The sequence below is a fragment of the Leptodactylus fuscus genome (assembly GCF_031893055.1).
Source record: "Leptodactylus fuscus isolate aLepFus1 chromosome 2 unlocalized genomic scaffold, aLepFus1.hap2 SUPER_2_unloc_4, whole genome shotgun sequence".
Classification (NCBI taxonomy): domain Eukaryota; kingdom Metazoa; phylum Chordata; class Amphibia; order Anura; family Leptodactylidae; genus Leptodactylus; species Leptodactylus fuscus.
The window spans coordinates 109960-129049 of record NW_027439805.1 but is presented as its reverse complement, the minus strand read 5'-3'; the positions used below and the strand labels follow the sequence as shown (position 1 = coordinate 129049).

General features: G+C 46.3%; 1 protein-coding gene across 1 annotated transcript in view; it reads right to left on the bottom strand.

Moving 5' to 3' along the window:
- Positions 1–4156: 4156 nt before the first annotated feature.
- The window catches only part of LOC142186340 (aldehyde dehydrogenase family 3 member B1-like), a 124628-nt gene continuing 109694 nt past the window's right edge, over positions 4157–19090 (bottom strand). Inside the window, exons 6-10 of the mRNA XM_075261169.1 lie at positions 8515–8596; positions 7935–8321; positions 6681–6847; positions 4557–4656; positions 4157–4428 (exon numbers count right to left, since the gene is read on the bottom strand). Coding sequence (XP_075117270.1) covers positions 4235–4428; positions 4557–4656; positions 6681–6847; positions 7935–8321; positions 8515–8596 — 930 coding nt within the window. The 3' untranslated portion in view covers positions 4157–4234. The remainder of the gene's footprint in view (positions 4429–4556; positions 4657–6680; positions 6848–7934; positions 8322–8514; positions 8597–19090) is intronic.

Below are 19090 nucleotides of genomic sequence, written 5' to 3'. Positions count from 1 at the left end.
TGGAGTCTATGATCAGGACTATATCTGGGTTTGAGGTTCTCGTTGTTTGGGTTCTCTCTGGCTCTATGTCTGGGGTGATGGGCAGTTCTGGGCTTTCTTGTGATGTGTGAGGCATTTCTGGCTTATTGATACCTTGATCAGAGACTGTTGTGTTTTCCTCCCCCTCTTCCTTAGATCTTATCTCTTGTGTCTGTAGTTTCAGGCCTGATAACTCTTCCTTTAGATCTGTGATTTCCTGTAGGCACTGCTTCATTGTATCCCACAGCTTGACATTCTCTTGCTGGCAGGCTGCTATCTCTTCTCTCAGATTTGTATTTTCCTGGATAAGTTTGTGAATGGCTTTTGTGTCGCCATTTATGCTGGTGGTTCTCTGGCTATTTGTAGCAGAGCCGAGTGTGCACAAGGGTTCTGCTGATTCTGTATACTGATTCTGTATACTGGCCAATCAATGCTGGCCAACGCCAGCGGTGATGCAGAGCTGAGTGTGTGCCGAGCTCGCACAGCAGGGCTGACCGGCACACGGTGTAGTTGAGCAGAACTGGCTCAACACTGCTGAGTCTCTGCATACCCATAGGAATGCATTGGCCAGCCTTCGGCCAATCAGCGCTGGCTCTGCCGGAGGAGGCGGAGTCTAAGGTCGGACCTGAATGGAGACTGGTGTGGAGCGATCTTAGACTCCGCCTCCTCCAGCAGAGCCAGCGCTGATTGGTCGAATTCCGTACTCTGGCCAATCAGCGCTGTCCAATGCATTCCTATGGGAAAAAGTTAGCCTGCTAAAATCGCAAGCTGACAGGGATTTCCATGAAATAAAGTGACTTTTATGCCCCCAGACATGCTTCCCCTGCTGTCCCAGTTGTATTCCAGAGGTGTTGGCATCATTTCCTGGGGTGTCATAGTGGACTTGGTGACCCTCCTGAGTCGGATTTGGGTTTCCCCCTTAACGAGTATCTGTTCCCCATAGACTATAATGGGGTTCGAAACCCATTCGAACACACGAACAGTGAGCGGCTTTTCGAATCGGATTTCGAACCTCGAACATTTTAGTGTTTGCTCATCTCTCATAGTTATGTTTATGAATAGTAAAATCTCTCTCCAGCCGGGATACAGTCTCTGTGAGGGACTCTACTGAGAGGTGTGAGGAGTCGGGGGAGGGCTTGCTGGCTTGTGTACTGGCAGATGAGATTCTTGGATTGGGGGAGGTCACGGGTAATTCACCTGAGTCAGTGGGTGATCCTGTGTCTGTGCCCCTTTTTAGTTGTGCCTGATTCTTGATTTCTGGGAATTTTTCTATACATTGGTGAAGCCTATCTTCTCTTCCTTGAATCATTAAAGTCCCACTAGTAAAAATGGTTGTTGTGAGAATCACTTCGCCGGCCCCTTGTGGGTTTTTTATTCTGATTGTTATTTTGCCTGTATCCGCCTCTTCTGTTGTTGTACTCTTGTAGCAGTCACATATTGCATGCTGCCAGGCTCTTATATAATTGGTGTGCATAATAAGGTTGGTCATTCTTTGGTTTGATGTGTAATCAGCAAACAGGGTCTCAGCATGGGCTCTGAGGAGATCTTTCTTTGCATTTTTCTTTTCATTGGCACTCATGTTATCAGGGTATGTAATCTGTAGAGTGGCCTGCCCCCCGCTGTGTACAGAGACAGTGCACTTAGCATAACAGTCAATGTCCTCCGTTGCTTCTTTCACACTTTCTGGGATGTCTGACCCCCTGCTGTGCTGGGACCTTGTCCTAGGTTCTGTCTTATCCTTAGCTATGGAGCTCATACAAAGTTCATCTAAGAATTCAGCATCCATATTGTAATCTCTGAGGGTGTCCCCGATCTCCTTATTTCTGAGGGATAATCTACTTTCTTATGAGATTAGCCAGATAGGCCCTACCTTCTGTGATGTGGGATCCCGGGGTCAGATGTGATGTTCCTGTTGCATTCAGCCAGTCTGAGGTCTGTAGGAATCTTCTCTTGTATTTTAAAATCCTTTTTTTTTGTTCTTATTTCATTTTTCTCTTGGGATGTTTTTAGTCTTCCTTAGTTATGTCTTCCATGGAGCCGATATTTTCTGGTTTTCGTCTTGCAGGTAGCTCAATTACAAGGTTTTACTTTGAAGGAAGTCAGGAGCTCATGGTGAGAGATGCCAACAGCTGCTTTGATTTGATATTAGTAGGATAGGATATATATATATATGATAGATCAAGAGAGGTCATTATTCCACTGTCCTCTTCCCTGGTCAGACCACACCTGGAATACTGTGTACAGTTCTGGGCGCCTCAATTCAAGAAAGACATCGATATATTGGAGCAAGTCCAGAGAAGAGCAACCAAAATGGTGGAAGGTCTGCAAACCATGTCCTATGAGGAGCGGCTAAAAGAACTGGGATTGTTTAGTTTGCAGAAGAGAAGGCTGAGGGGAGATTTAATAGCAGTCTACAAATATCTGAAAGGTAGTCACAGTGCAGAGGGATCTCCCCTATTCTCATTAGCACAAGGAAGTACAAGAAGCAATGGGATGAAACGAAAGGGAAAGAGATACAGATTAGACATTAGGAAAAACTTTCTGACAGTGAGGGGAGTGAGAGAGTGGAATAGGCTGCCACGGGAGGTGGTGGGCGCTCCATCAATGGAAATCTTCAAGCGGAATCTGGAGAAACATATAGCTGGGATGATTTAGGAAAACCTGCACTCGCAGGGGGTTGGACCCGATGGCCCTTGAGGTCCCTTCCAACTCTACCATAAGAACATGTATAATATTAGTAGGATAGGATATATATATACTGTCACATGTATAATAGTAGTAGGATAGGAAATATATATATACTGTCACATGTATAATGTTAGTAGGATAGGATATATATATATATACTGTCACATGTATAATGTTAGTAGGATAGGATATATATATATATATATATATATATATATATATATATATATACACTGTATATATACTGTCACATGTATAATAGTAGTAGGATAGGAAATATATATATACTGTCACATGTATAATAGTAGTAGGATAGGATATATATATATATATATATATATATATATATATACACTGTATATATACTGTCACATGTATAATAGTAGTAGGATAGGAAATATATATATACTGTCACATGTATAATGTTAGTAGGATAGGATATATATATACTGTCACATGTATAATAGTAGTAGGATAGGAAATATATATATACTGTCACATGTATAATGTTAGTAGGGTTCATTTTATGAGGGAGCGGTATTATTAGTAGTAGTAATATTACTGATATGGGGACTGTTTATGATCGGGGACTATTATTTATAATAACTGATGAGGGGGTGCAAACATCTATTAGGTAGTACAAAGGTGGTGTATATAAATTGTGTGTCGTAAGGGGGTGGGGGTTGTTAAAGGGGATGCTGCTGGAAATGTGATGGCTTTGTTGGTGTATCAGCATCTGGGGCCCCACTTTAATTTTGCCCAGGGCCACAGTTTGTCTAAAACCAGCCCTGAGCCGCGCAATAGCCTAATGTATGGCGGCATCTGTGAAGCTTGTGGTTGTGTCAGTCTGTCCTGAGGGGGGCGCTCACTGCTCTGATGGTTCACAGCTGCTTGTAATGTAGAGAATCTGCAGCAGGGAGCAGGGTGGATAAACCTTAATGGGGAGGGGGTTCCCCCTAAGGCCCCCTGGTTAATGGGGTGCAGTGCACTGGTGTGACCAGGGATCCATTCACTTCTGTGGGGTTTCTAGGCCTGTAATCTCTGACTGTGCCACAGCCCCATAGAAGTGAATGAAGAGCCGGTCCCATAAGCGCACCAACGCCTCATTACCCAGGACTGTTGGTCCCTCGTCCTCCTGGTCACCAGGGGCCCCAATAATCCGGTTCCTCATGAGCAGACAATCCCACAGCACAGGGGATAACTGTCCATAATGGGACAACCCCTTTAATCCCGAACCTGCTGCTGAGGGGGCTGGGGGAGAGATAAAGCCTAATTGTAGCCCCAAATGGTGAAACTAAGCAGCCCTGAAATCTGCCGTCATTGCCAAGGTCTGATCTCGTCCATCTGTCCCTGGGATTCTCGGATTCGCTCCAGGGGATTACTCAGATAATTTTACACCATTGATAAAATCCAGACATGGAACTGAACGCAGCAAAGAAGATGGCGGTCACGTCATAAAGAAGAACATGTATTATATGAGAAGAGACACGAGGGCGAGGCCCTGACACGTAATGATGGCGTCCTCGCCTCACATGACCACACAGGATGATTTCCGTTTGGTTTCCATAGAGTAGAGGACAAATCCCAGGCGGCTCTCGCTATATGGAGGGTAACGGATCTCATTTAATTTTTCACGTCCATCGCTACGCAGGAGACAGGCCCGCTTATGAGAGAAGGTGTCGAAGGTGAACTTGCCATGATACATGCCCATCCCGCTGTGTCCTGGAAGATACAAGATGACATGTGATGCATATCTGAGAATGTGGATGGGAAGTCTCTGGAGAGGTCTCTGGAGCAGCCTGAGGGAGTCTCAGCTCTATGGTACAGCAGGAGAAGACACGGACACTTACCAACCCCACCGAAGGGCAGATTCATGATGGTTGTGTGCATGATGCCATCATTGGCGCAGACTCCGCCACTGCTCGTCCTGTCCAGGAACTGCTTAATAATCTGTCAAAGTGCAAACAATCATCAGAAGAGCAGAAAGGGACGGAGCAGCTGAGGGTCATTGTCAGGGAGTGGGGGCTTGTCGGGGATTGATTGTCCCATGGATGAGATGAGGAGATGTCACTGACTGTACTCGACCGTACGAGGCTGAGGTGTCCATTAAATAGGCCAGGAGAGGTGAAAAAAAAAGACAAAATTCATGGTCACTTGTTCCCGGTGTTCCGGTGTCCTCCCAGCAGGGTGGGACTGGCCCAATGAGGGACCAGAAAATCCCCCCGGTGGGCCCTGGACCTTTATGGGGCCCTACTGGACCTCAACTGCTTTTTTTTTTTTAATAGTCAGTGGAGGTCTAGTAAGGCCCCTAACCACTTACCTCTCCTCGCTCATAGCCAGTGGGGCCCCTGTATGCTGCGTATTACGTCATCAGAGGGCCCAGGCTGGCGTGGGAAGTGGAGAGGCCACAAGCAGGACTGGGAGAGGTAAATGATGCCATAAGGTTCTCATCAGTTTTGTAATCTGGTTTTAATAACCGGATCACAAAACCAGGGAGAAGTGGCGTCATGGACCTGGTTCTGCCACTAGTAGAAAGGCACAGGCTTCCTGTTCTACCATTCGTAGGCTTGTAGGCCACAGGCCCCCACAATTACTGGTGGGCCCTACCCTGCGTCCCAGCACAGTCCACTCCTTCTGCTCCGGGGTCTGTTCCCTGGCTGTGACTTCACAGACCCCCCCCTCCCTCTGCTGACGGGCCTCAGACGACACATGTGGCTGGAACCTCCACCACGCGTCAACACAGGACCGAGAAGACCGAACTGCGCTGGGGGGCCCCGAGGGGAGAGCAGAGGAGGATTTAAATCATAAATTCAATGTCCATTTTTGCCTGAATAATCCCTTTAATGTACAAGTTGTAGGGACCCCCTGTGACCCCATATGGTAGAGAGTAGCCTGCGCCGAGTTCTGCTCCATTAGGACGCTTCTGTATTCGCTTATACTGAGGACCTGTGGGATACGCCCCAAGGCCTGACAACATCCTTGGTCACAAGTAGCATCCAGGTGGGGCCTCCTTACAACAATCCCGTTCCGCTGCCATCGTGAGACTTCCTGGTCCAGACTCCATTCTGGCAGGGTCTGGGTTCAGTCAGTAATAGGGGTGAGTGATCAGGATTAGCTGGAAAGTGATCGGAAATTGAATTTTAAAATCGATCCTGAAATCTCAAGATCAGCGCAACCCCAGTCAGTAACAGAGATTCCCTTGCCATCATCCACCCAATGAGTCTCTGAGAAGACAAACCAGGTCAAGGTCCTACCATCCGCAAATTACGGCTTCACCAGAAGGAAAATCAGCGATTCTTCATCCTGGCATACGGCTCGGGCCTCAAAACTGGCACAAGCGAACTAATAGACATATTAGACACGTGGAGTGCGGCCATACATCAAGGGCCCCGTTACCCTTTACCATACAGTGAGGGGAGCAGCCAGATTCTTCTCCTACAATGTCCATAATTTACCCATAGGATAGACGAGAGTAGAGGGAGCCCGCCAGCAGGATCATGGGCTCTAAGGCAAGTGCACAGAACTCTGGGGCCCTTTACACTGACTCTAAGGGGAACTGGTTTATGGCCATTGAATGCCGATAAACCCTGCACTTACAAATTTGCAAATGATCCAAGTGCGCGCCCGTCCTCCTGAGTTGTCCTCCCAACCTTCAGTCCTTCCTGAAATCTTACCCACGAGGCAGTAGGCGTGTGCGAGACTTCAGAATGGGCAGGAGCCAGGGAAGATGTCTCAGAATAAGAAGGGGAAGGATGACGGCGGAAGTGGGGGCTGATCCGTGGCACTTTGTTCTGAAGGAGCATTCCAGGCGCAGGAATTCTCTGCATGGGATGCCCATAAACTAGGTGGAATCGGTGCAAAGTACCCTACAGTCCTTTGGGTTTACATTATAACCCATGATTGTGCTGACAGAGACCCTATATACACGGACTACAACACGCCCTGCACATGTCAAAGGTACACCTTGGACTCACCTGCTCGTTGGATGAGAAGATGTACGCGGCCAATGGCTTCTCTCTGTCATTAATAAAGGTAATTGCTTCTTCAAAAGTAGAAACTGTGAAGATGGGAAGAATCGGACCAAAAATCTCTTCTTGCATCACTGGGTCTGTCACCTTCACATCTACGAGGATAGTTGGGGCTGCAACAATGAAGAGGTCAAAGTGGACAAGGTTAACCAATAAAAGAAACACTCAGTCCAGGCCAATGGTTGTTTATGGACCAGAGAAGCATCTAATGTCCAGAGATATCCAGAAATCTACAATGGCACCCTGGAGATCAGAGAAGCCAGTGGTGGACAGGCCAACCAGAAGACCCTACTGTGGGCCCAGGCAATAAGACGTCCAAATGTAAAGAATACAATGGTCCTGGGCACCCAGAATCAATTTATCTGGTGGGCCCAAAGAACCTACCGCGACAGCCAATGCCTTCCCTACACCAGTTTATAGTATGAAGAACTGAATAGTTGCCCTCCTTTCTCTGATATCACCATCAATGAGCAACAGCTAGAAAAACCACAAGAATCCACCCAAGTTCTGACCCTACACACTCCTAGTAATGAACATGTCCCATAGTGGCTGGACATTGGTAGCCATCCATTATACACTGGCCCATGGCAGATTTTATGCTGAGCGTGGCCTCCATATTGTGAGGCCCTCTAGTCATTACTCTCCTGGTTTCCTCTGGTCGTCGGCTCCTCCTTAGCCTTGGGTCTGTAGACTGGAGCCATCGCTACACTAAATCTTGTTTTATATGGGACCAAATTAAAGTTCACAGGCCCAGCCCTAGATCTCCACACCCTGGCTAGAGGGACACAAACTGGAAGAGAAAATATTACCCAACTATGGAGACTCTTCAGACCCCCGAGGCTTAGATATATACATATATCATTTGGGGCAGCAGGATGTTGGCATGTCCCTTGTGACCACTGAGGCCCAATCACAGACCTTAGCAGTGAGCCCAGGGCATGTATTGTCATCGAGGAGGCCAGAAGAGTACCCTGGGGGAGCGCTGGGCGCCATGAGCATGCCTCGGAGATCTAATAGGGAGTATATCTGCCCGTTATGTCCTGAGCCTCCACCAATTATTCTTTGGGTGAACATTTCTAATCCTGGCCAATTCACAATGTCTTCTGATGGACATGCCCAGTAGCCACCTTAGCTAGACCCCTACCACCAATAGGTGGAAGATACTCTGACCAGGATCATTCACTTTCTGGGGTCTCTTACCAATGTATTTTTCAGATTCATCAGTTTGTCCTCCAGTCACAATCTTCCCAGAGGTAAGTAGAGCAGACACGCGCTTAAAATGCCGAACGTTGATGATTCTACCAAAGTCTGGGGACTGTTTGGGGTCTTCACCATAAAACTCATGAATGTTGGTCTGCAGAGCGTTCAGCAGCTTCTCCTTGATGTTGTCAGAGCACAGAATATAATCTGGAGCCAGGCAGGTTTGCCCGGCATTAAAGAAACGTGCCCATGCCATGCGACGCGCGGCATTTTTCAGGTCACATTCGTCATCGATATAACACGGGTTCTTCCCACCGAGCTCTAGGGTCACCGGGGTGAGATGTTTGGCTGCAGCTGTCATTACATTCCTTCCAACACGGGAGTTACCTGTGAAGTGATAGAAGCAATGACATTGTATAAAGTGGTGGCAGAGAAGGCCTCGGCTAACGTGGAAGTGTCGGCGCGAAGCCAGAAACCAAAGTATGGAAAGGGAGAAGAAATTAAGAGTCAAGGAGTCCAGACAGACACTGAGAAGGACAAAGCTCATCTTCTTACGTGTTCCCAAGGTTGGTGGATTTACCTGTGAAGAAAATGTAATCAAACTTGTTCTCCAGAAGATCAGCAATTTTCTCCACTCCGGCCCGGACCACAGCGAGAGAGTCCTGTCATGTAAAGAAAGAGACGCCCTAAGAAATCCTGCACTAGACACCGAGGGACACCGTTACCAAATATCTGGAGTCCCCTCTCACAGTCCCGGTTAAAGTTGAACGTTTTGGAGTTCTGCTCAGTGTCAGTAAGTGGCTCCGAGTGAATAAGGGCCCTGTAACACCTCCATTACCTGCTCCGGGGACCCCCAGCATGGAAGGCCCCTGGGGGAAGGGAGGGGGCTCACTGATTTCCACTAGATGGAGAACAGAAGGTATCTGGTGCCACGAACATCCATATGGGCATCCATACAGTGGGCCTTTACCTGCCACAAGCGATCTATACTGGGTCACATGTGGACGGGATTCACGTAACACAAAGACAGAAAGCCGAGCATTGGGGGAACAGAAGAGATTGGGAATGTAATAAACCGGTTTATAAAAAAGGGATTTATGGGCAGAATCCACCGCGGAATAGGACCACGAATCTGGCGACGGTCTCCGGGCAAGGAACATTTATTGTTTGTGCCGATTTAAGTATAAAAAATATCAAAAAAACACAAGATCACAGATGAGACCCTCAGAGTGCCGGTAATAATTGTAAGGCTGACGACCCCTATAGTCATATAGCACAGTATAGGGTGCTGTCTAGAAATGAGCGAATATATATATTCGATTCCAATCAAACACCACGAGGCAAACGCAGTAAAAATTTGTGTCCCCTCCCACCTTCACTGGCGCGTTTTTTGCACCAATAACGGCGCAGGGGAGGTGGGACAGGAACTACGACAACGGAGGCAGGGAAAAAAAATCGGAAAAAGGAATTGGCTGCCGAAATCAGGTGACCTCCAATTTATACGAATGGTGGATTTAACATTCGACTAATTTGGGACTGTGACCTATGTGACTGTGAGACAGGGACAGATGTACAGGAGGGTTAGCTAGGGGTTACCTTTATTTAGGGGGGAATGTCACTCACCAGCTCTTTGGGGTCTATCTGGTCGGGATCCCTGGCAGCTTGCAATATGCACGAGATGACTTTTTCCCATAGGAATGCATTGACCAGCGTTGATTGGCCGGTGTACAGCATTCAGAAGTACGGCTTTCGGCCAATCAACGCTGGTCAATGCATTCCTAGGCCGAGATGAAGCAGAGCTGAAGCTGCTACACACTCAGCTCTACCGATGTAGCAATCCGATGCAGCAGCGCTGAGTGTGTAGCAGCTCCAGCTCTGCTACATTGGACATTGCTACATCGCCAGCACTTAGGGTTGAGCCGATCTTGACATTTCAGAATCGTTTTTAAAATCCAATTTCCGATCATTCAGAGATCGGATTTTAAAAATGATCCTATTCACTACACAGCATGTAGTCCAGAAATTGTAGTGATTAACCCCCCCACAGATGTCCACTTACCTACATAGCTGCAGCTCCCAGCTCCTCTTCTTGGTCCCGTCCTCTGTCCACTTGTCTTCAGAGTGCCCTGCCCCCACCTCCCGAGACTAGTATTATGGAGAAGGCGGGGCTTATGAGAGTGTGGGCGGGTACTGGGAGGGGAGACATGAGTGATGCACTCACTTCTCCCCGCCCACACTCTCCAGCCCAGTCCTCTGTCCTCTTCAGAGCGTCCTGCGCCCCGCCTCCCTAGACTAGTATTGTAGAGATGCAGGGAGTATGTAGGGCTTAGTAGGCGGGGCATCACTCACGGCTCCCCTCCCAGTACCAGCCCACACTCTCATAAGCCCCGCCTTTTCTATAATACTAGTCGGGGGAGAGGGGGGCAGGGTGCTCTGAAGACCGGACAGAGGACCGAACCAAGAAGAGGAGCTGGGAGCTGCAGGTAAGCAGACAACAGTGGGGAAGGGGGGGGTTTAATCCGATACTGCACACTCAGCTCAACTATTCCAGAGTTGAGCTGAGCGCACGGCCCGATGTAGGAGAGCTGGCATCATCTGCCAGCTCTGCTACATCGGGCCGCGCGCTCATCTCAACTCCAGAGTAGTTGAGCTGAGTGTGCAGTATCGGATACTACTCCTTCTGTCACACACAGCTCTGCACTACTCCCAACCATCCCTTCAGCTACTCCTCCTGTCACACACATCTCGTGTGTAGCAGAGCTCAGCGCACACTCAGGTCTACTACATCTCTACACCAGAGTGTACAGATGTAGCAGAGCTGAGTGTGTGCTGAGCTCTGTTACACCAGAGATGTGTGTGACAGGAGGAGTAGCTGGAGGGATGGTTAGGTGTAGCAGAGCTAAGCTCTGCTTCATCTCCAGTGTCCGGGGGAGCCGAGCTAACCGCACAGCTAGCCCTGCTTCATCTCGCCATAGGAATGAATTGACCAGCTAGTTCTGCCGGAGGAGGCGGAGTCTAAAATCGGACCAGAATGGAAACTGCTGTGGACCAATTATAGACTCCGCCTCCTCAGGCAGAACGAGCGTTGATTGGCCGAATGCAGTACACTGGCCAATCAAAGCTGGTCAATGCATTCCTATGGGAAAAAGTCCACTCTGGCATATCGCAAGCTGACTGGGATCCCGACATAATAAAGGTAATGATGCCCCCAGACATGCTCCCCCTGCTGGCCCAGTTACATTGCAGAGGTGTTGGCATCATTTCCTGGGGTGTCATAGTGGACTTGGTGACTCTCCTGAGGTGAATGGTGGGATCCCCTGAAACGAGTATTTATTCCCCATAGACTATAATGGGGTTCCAGATTCCTTCCAAAAGTCCAATATTGAGATGCTATTCGGAATGGATAACGAACATCGAATATTTCACCGTTCGCTCATCTCTAGTGCTGTCATACTGTAACATAGGGGTGCTGTCATACTGTAACATAGGGGCGCTGTCATACTGTAACATAGGGGTGCTGTCATACTGTAACATAGGGGTGCTGTCATACTGTAACATAGGGGTGCTGTCATACTGTAACATAGAGTTGCTGTCATACTGTAACATAGGGGTGCTGTCATACTGTAACATAGAGGTGTCATACTGTAACATAGGGGTGCTGTCATACTGTAAGATAGAGGTGCTATCATACTGTAACATAGAGGTGCTGTCATACTGTAACATAGGGGTGCTGTCATACTGTAACATAGAGGTGTCATACTGTAACATAGAGGTGCTGTCATACTGTAACATAGAGGTGCTGTCATACTGTAACATAGAGGTGCTGTCATACTGTAACATAGAGGTGTCATACTGTAACATAGGGGAGCTGTCATACTGTAACATAGAGGTGTCATACTGTAACATAGGGGTGCTGTCATACTGTAACATAGAGGTGTCATACTGTAACATAGAGGTGCTGTCATACTGTAACATAGAGGTGCTGTCATACTGTAACATAGGGGTGCTGTCATACTGTAACATAGGGGTGCTGTCATACTGTAACATAGAGGTGCTGTCATACTGTAACATAGAGGTGCTGTCATACTGTAACATAGGGGAGCTGTCATACTGTAACATAGGGGTGCTGTCATACTGTAACATAGAGGAGCTGTCATACTGTAACATAGGGGTGCTGTCATACTGTAACATAGGGGTGCTGTCATACTGTAACATAGAGGAGCTGTCATACTGTAACATAGGGGTGCTGTCATACTGTAACATAGGGGTGCTGTCATACTGTAACATAGGGGAGCTGTCATACTGTAACATAGGGGAGCTGTCATACTGTAACATAGAGGTGCTGTCATACTGTAACATAGGGGTGCTGTCATACTGTAACATAGAGGTGCTGTCATACTGTAACATAGGGGTGCTGTCATACTGTAACATAGGGGTGCTGTCATACTGTAACATAGGGGTGCTGTCATACTGTAACATAGGGGTGCTGTCATACTGTAACATAGAGGTGCTGTCATACTGTAACATAGAGGAGCTGTCATACTGTAACATAGGGGTGTCATACTGTAACATAGGGGAGCTGTCATACTGTAACATAGAGGTGTCATACTGTAACATAGGGGTGCTGTCATACTGTAACATAGAGGTGTCATACTGTAACATAGGGGTGCTGTCATACTGTAACATAGGGGTGCTGTCATACTGTAACATAGAGGTGCTGTCATACTGTAACATAGAGGAGCTGTCATACTGTAACATAGAGGTGTCATACTGTAACATAGGGGAGCTGTCATACTGTAACATAGAGGTGTCATACTGTAACATAGGGGTGCTGTCATACTGTAACATAGAGGTGCTGTCCTACTGTAACATAGAGGTGCTGTCATACTGTAACATAGGGGCGCTGTCATACTGTAACATAGAGGTGCTGTCATACTGTAACATAGAGGTGTCATACTGTAACATAGAGGTTCTGTCATACTGTAACATAGGGGTGCTGTCATACTGTAACATAGAGGTGTCATACTGTAACATAGAGGTGCTGTCATACTGTAACATAGAGGTGTCATACTGTAACATAGAGGCACTGTCATACTGTAACATAGGGGTGCTGTCATACTGTAACATAGGGGTGCTGTCATACTGTAACATAGAGGAGCTATCATACTGTAACATAGGGGCGCTGTCATACTGTAACATAGGGGTGCTGTCATACTGTAACATAGAGGTGCTGTCATACTGTAACATAGAGGTGTCATACTGTAAAATAGAGGTGCTGTCATACTGTAACATAGGGGTGCTGTCATACTGTAACATAGGGGCGCTGTCATACTGTAACATAGGGGTGCTGTCATACTGTAACATAGAGGTGCTGTCATACTGTAACATAGAGGTGTCATACTGTAACATAGAGGTTCTGTCATACTGTAACATAGGGGTGCTGTCATACTGTAACATAGGGGTGCTGTCATACTGTAACAAAGGGGTGCTGTCATACTGTAACATATGGGGGCTGTCATACTGTAACATAGGGGTGCTGTCATACTGTAACATAGAGGAGCTGTCATACTGTAACATAGGGGTGCTGTCATACTGTAACATAGAGGTGCTGTCATACTGTAACATAGGGGTGCTGTCATACTGTAACATAGAGGTGCTGTCATACTGTAACATAGGGGTGCTGTCATACTGTAACATAGGGGTGCTGTCATACTGTAACATAGAGGTGTCATACTGTAACATAGGGGTGTTGTCATACTGTAACATAGGGGTGCTGTCATACTGTAACATAGGGGAGCTGTCATTCTGTAACATAGGGGTGCTGTCATTCTGTAACATAGGGGAGCTGTCATACTGTAACATAGAGGTGTCATACTGTAACATAGGGGAGCTGTCATACTGTAACATAGGGGTGCTGTCATACTGTAACATAGAGGTGCTGTCATACTGTAACATAGAGGTGTCATACTGTAACATAGGGGAGCTGTCATACTGTAACATAGGGGTGCTGTCATACTGTAACATAGAGGTGCTGTCATACTGTAACATAGAGGTGTCATACTGTAACATAGAGGTGTCATACTGTAACATAGGGGAGCTGTCATACTGTAACATAGGGGTGCTGTCATACTGTAACATAGAGGTGCTGTCATACTGTAACATAGGGGTGCTGTCATACTGTAACATAGGGGTGTCATACTGTAACATAGGGGTGCTGTCATACTGTAACATAGAGGTGTCATACTGTAACATAGAGGTGCTGTCATACTGTAACATAGAGGTGTCATACTGTAACATAGGGGTGCTGTCATACTGTAACATAGAGGTGCTGTCCTACTGTAACATAGAGGTGCTGTCATACTGTAACATAGGGGCGCTGTCATACTGTAACATAGGGGTGCTGTCATACTGTAACATAGAGGTGCTGTCATACTGTAACATAGAGGTGTCATACTGTAACATAGAGGTGCTGTCATACTGTAACATAGGGGTGCTGTCATACTGTAACATAGGGGTGCTGTCATACTGTAACATAGAGGTGCTGTCATACTGTAACATAGGGGTGCTGTCATACTGTAACATAGGGGTGCTGTCATACTGTAACATAGAGGTGCTGTCATACTGTAACATAGAGGTTCTGTCATACTGTAACATAGGGGTGCTGTCATACTGTAACATAGGGGTGCTGTCATACTGTAACATAGGGGTGCTGTCATACTGTAACATAGGGGTGCTGTCATACTGTAACATAGGGGTGCTGTCATACTGTAACATAGAGGTGCTGTCATACTGTAACATAGAGGTTCTGTCATACTGTAACATAGGGGTGCTGTCATACTGTAACATAGGGGTGCTGTCATACTGTAACATAGAGGTGCTGTCATACTGTAACATAGAGGTGTCATACTGTAACATAGAGGTGCTGTCATACTGTAACATAGAGGTGCTGTCATACTGTAACATAGAGGTGTCATACTGTAACATAGAGGCACTGTCATACTGTAACATAGGGGTGCTGTCATACTGTAACATAGGGGTGCTGTCATACTGTAACATAGAGGAGCTATCATACTGTAACATAGGGGCGCTGTCATACTGTAACATAGGGGTGCTGTCATACTGTAACATAGAGGTGCTGTCATACTGTAACATAGAGGTGTCATACTGTAACATAGAGGTGCTGTCATACTGTAACATAGGGGCGCTGTCATACTGTAACATAGGGGTGCTGTCATACTGTAACATAGAGGTGCTGTCATACTGTAACATAGAGGTGTCATACTGTAACATAGAGGTTCTGTCATACTGTAACATAGGGGTGCTGTCATACTGTAACATAGGGGTGTCATACTGTAACATAGAGGTGTCATACTGTAACATAGAGGTGCTGTCATACTGTAACATAGAGGTGTCATACTGTAACATAGAGGTGTCATACTGTAACATAGGGGTGCTGTCATACTGTAACAAAGGGGTGCTGTCATACTGTAACATAGGGGAGCTGTCATACTGTAACATAGGGGTGCTGTCATACTGTAACATAGAGGAGCTGTCATACTGTAACATAGGGGTGCTGTCATACTGTAACATAGAGGTGTCATACTGTAACATAGAGGTGCTGTCATACTGTAACATAGGGGTGCTGTCATACTGTAACATAGGGGTGCTGTCATACTGTAACATAGAGGTGCTGTCATACTGTAACATAGAGGTTCTGTCATACTGTAACATAGGGGTGCTGTCATACTGTAACATAGGGGTGCTGTCATACTGTAACATAGAGGTGCTGTCATACTGTAACATAGAGGTGTCATACTGTAACATAGAGGTGCTGTCATACTGTAACATAGAGGTGCTGTCATACTGTAACATAGAGGTGTCATACTGTAACATAGAGGCACTGTCATACTGTAACATAGGGGTGCTGTCATACTGTAACATAGGGGTGCTGTCATACTGTAACATAGAGGAGCTATCATACTGTAACATAGGGGCGCTGTCATACTGTAACATAGGGGTGCTGTCATACTGTAACATAGAGGTGCTGTCATACTGTAACATAGAGGTGTCATACTGTAACATAGAGGTGCTGTCATACTGTAACATAGGGGCGCTGTCATACTGTAACATAGGGGTGCTGTCATACTGTAACATAGAGGTGCTGTCATACTGTAACATAGAGGTGCTGTCATACTGTAACATAGAGGTGTCATACTGTAACATAGAGGTTCTGTCATACTGTAACATAGGGGTGCTGTCATACTGTAACATAGGGGTGTCATACTGTAACATAGAGGTGTCATACTGTAACATAGAGGTGCTGTCATACTGTAACATAGAGGTGTCATACTGTAACATAGAGGTGTCATACTGTAACATAGGGGTGCTGTCATACTGTAACAAAGGGGTGCTGTCATACTGTAACATAGGGGAGCTGTCATACTGTAACATAGGGGTGCTGTCATACTGTAACATAGAGGAGCTGTCATACTGTAACATAGGGGTGCTGTCATACTGTAACATAGAGGTGCTGTCATACTGTAACATAGGGGTGCTGTCATACTGTAACATAGGGGTGCTGTCATACTGTAACATAGAGGTGCTGTCATACTGTAACATAGAGGTGCTGTCATACTGTAACATAGGGGTGCTGTCATACTGTAACATAGGGGAGCTGTCATACTGTAACATAGGGGTGCTGTCATACTGTAACATAGGGGTGCTGTCATACTGTAACATAGGGGAGCTGTCATACTGTAACATAGAGGTGTCATACTGTAACATAGGGGAGCTGTCATACTGTAACATAGGGGTGCTGTCATACTGTAACATAGGGGAGCTGTCATACTGTAACATAGAGGTGTCATACTGTAACATAGGGGAGCTGTCATACTGTAACATAGGGGTGCTGTCATACTGTAACATAGAGGAGCTGTCATACTGTAACATAGGGGTGCTGTCATACTGTAACATAGGGGTGCTGTCATACTGTAACATAGAGGAGCTGTCATACTGTAACATAGGGGTGCTGTCATACTGTAACATAGGGGTGCTGTCATACTGTAACATAGGGGAGCTGTCATACTGTAACATAGGGGAGCTGTCATACTGTAACATAGGGGTGCTGTCATACTTTAACATAGAGGTGCTGTCATACTGTAACATAGGGGTGCTGTCATACTGTAACATAGGGGTGCTGTCATACTGTAACATAGGGGTGCTGTCATACTGTAACATAGGGGTGCTGTCATACTGTAACATAGAGGTGCTGTCATACTGTAACATAGAGGAGCTGTCATACTGTAACATAGGGGTGCTGTCATACTGTAACATAGAGGTGTCATACTGTAACATAGGGGAGCTGTCATACTGTAACATAGAGGTGTCATACTGTAACATAGGGGTGCTGTCATACTGTAACATAGAGGTGTCATACTGTAACATAGGGGTGCTGTCATACTGTAACATAGAGGTGCTGTCCTACTGTAACATAGAGGTTCTGTCATACTGTAACATAGGGGCGCTGTCATACTGTAACATAGGGGTGCTGTCATACTGTAACATAGAGGTGCTGTCATACTGTAACATAGAGTTGTCATACTGTAACATAGAGGTTCTGTCATACTGTAACATAGGGGTGCTGTCATACTGTAACATAGGGGTGCTGTCATACTGTAACATAGAGGTGCTGTCATACTGTAACATAGAGGTGTCATACTGTAACATAGAGGTGCTGTCATACTGTAACATAGAGGTGTCATACTGTAACATAGAGGCACTGTCATACTGTAACATAGGGGTGCTGTCATACTGTAACATAGGGGTGCTGTCATACTGTAACATAGAGGAGCTATCATACTGTAACATAGGGGCGCTGTCATACTGTAACATAGGGGTGCTGTCATACTGTAACATAGAGGTGCTGTCATACTGTAACACAGAGGTGTCATACTGTAAAATAGAGGTGCTGTCATACTGTAACATAGGGGTGCTGTCATACTGTAACATAGAGGTTCTGTCATACTGTAACATAGGGGTGCTGTCATACTGTAACATAGGGGTGCTGTCATACTGTAACATAGAGGTGCTGTCATACTGTAACATAGGGGTGCTGTCATACTGTAACATAGGGGTGCTGTCATACTGTAACATAGAGGTTCTGTCATACTGTAACATAGGGGTGCTGTCATACTGTAACATAGGGGTGCTGTCGTACTGTAACAAAGGGGTGCTGTCATACTGTAACATAGGGGTGCTGTCATACTGTAACATAGGGGTGCTGTCATACTGTAACATAGAGGAGCTGTCATACTGTAACATAGGGGTGCTGTCATACTGTAACATAGAGGTGCTGTCATACTGTAACATAGGGGTGCTGTCATACTGTAACATAGGGGTGCTGTCATACTGTAACATAGGGGTGCTGTCGTACTGTAACATAGGGGTGCTGTCGTACTGTAACAAAGGGGTGCTGTCATACTGTAACATATGGGGGCTGTCATACTGTAACATAGGGGTGCTGTCATACTGTAACATAGAGGAGCTGTCATACTGTAACATAGGGGTGCTGTCATACTGTAACATAGAGGTGCTGTCATACTGTAACATAGGGGTGCTGTCATACTGTAACATAGGGGTGCTGTCATACTGTAACATAGGGGTGCTGTCATACTGTAACATAGAGGTGTCATACTGTAACATAGGGGTGTTGTCATACTGTAACATAGGGGTGCTGTCATACTGTAACATAGGGGAGCTGTCATTCTGTAACATAGGGGTGCTGTCATTCTGTAACATAGGGGAGCTGTCATACTGTAACATAGAGGTGTCATACTGTAACATAGGGGAGCTGTCATACTGTAACATAGGGGTGCTGTCATACTGTAACATAGAGGTGCTGTCATACTGTAACATAGGGGTGCTGTCATACTGTAACATAGGGGAGCTGTCATACTGTAACATAGGGGTGCTGTCATACTGTAACATAGAGGTGCTGTCATACTGTAACATAGAGGTGTCATACTGTAACATAGGGGAGCTGTCATACTGTAACATAGGGGTGCTGTCATACTGTAACATAGAGGTGCTGTCATACTGTAACATAGAGGTGTCATACTGTAACATAGAGGTGTCATACTGTAACATAGGGGAGCTGT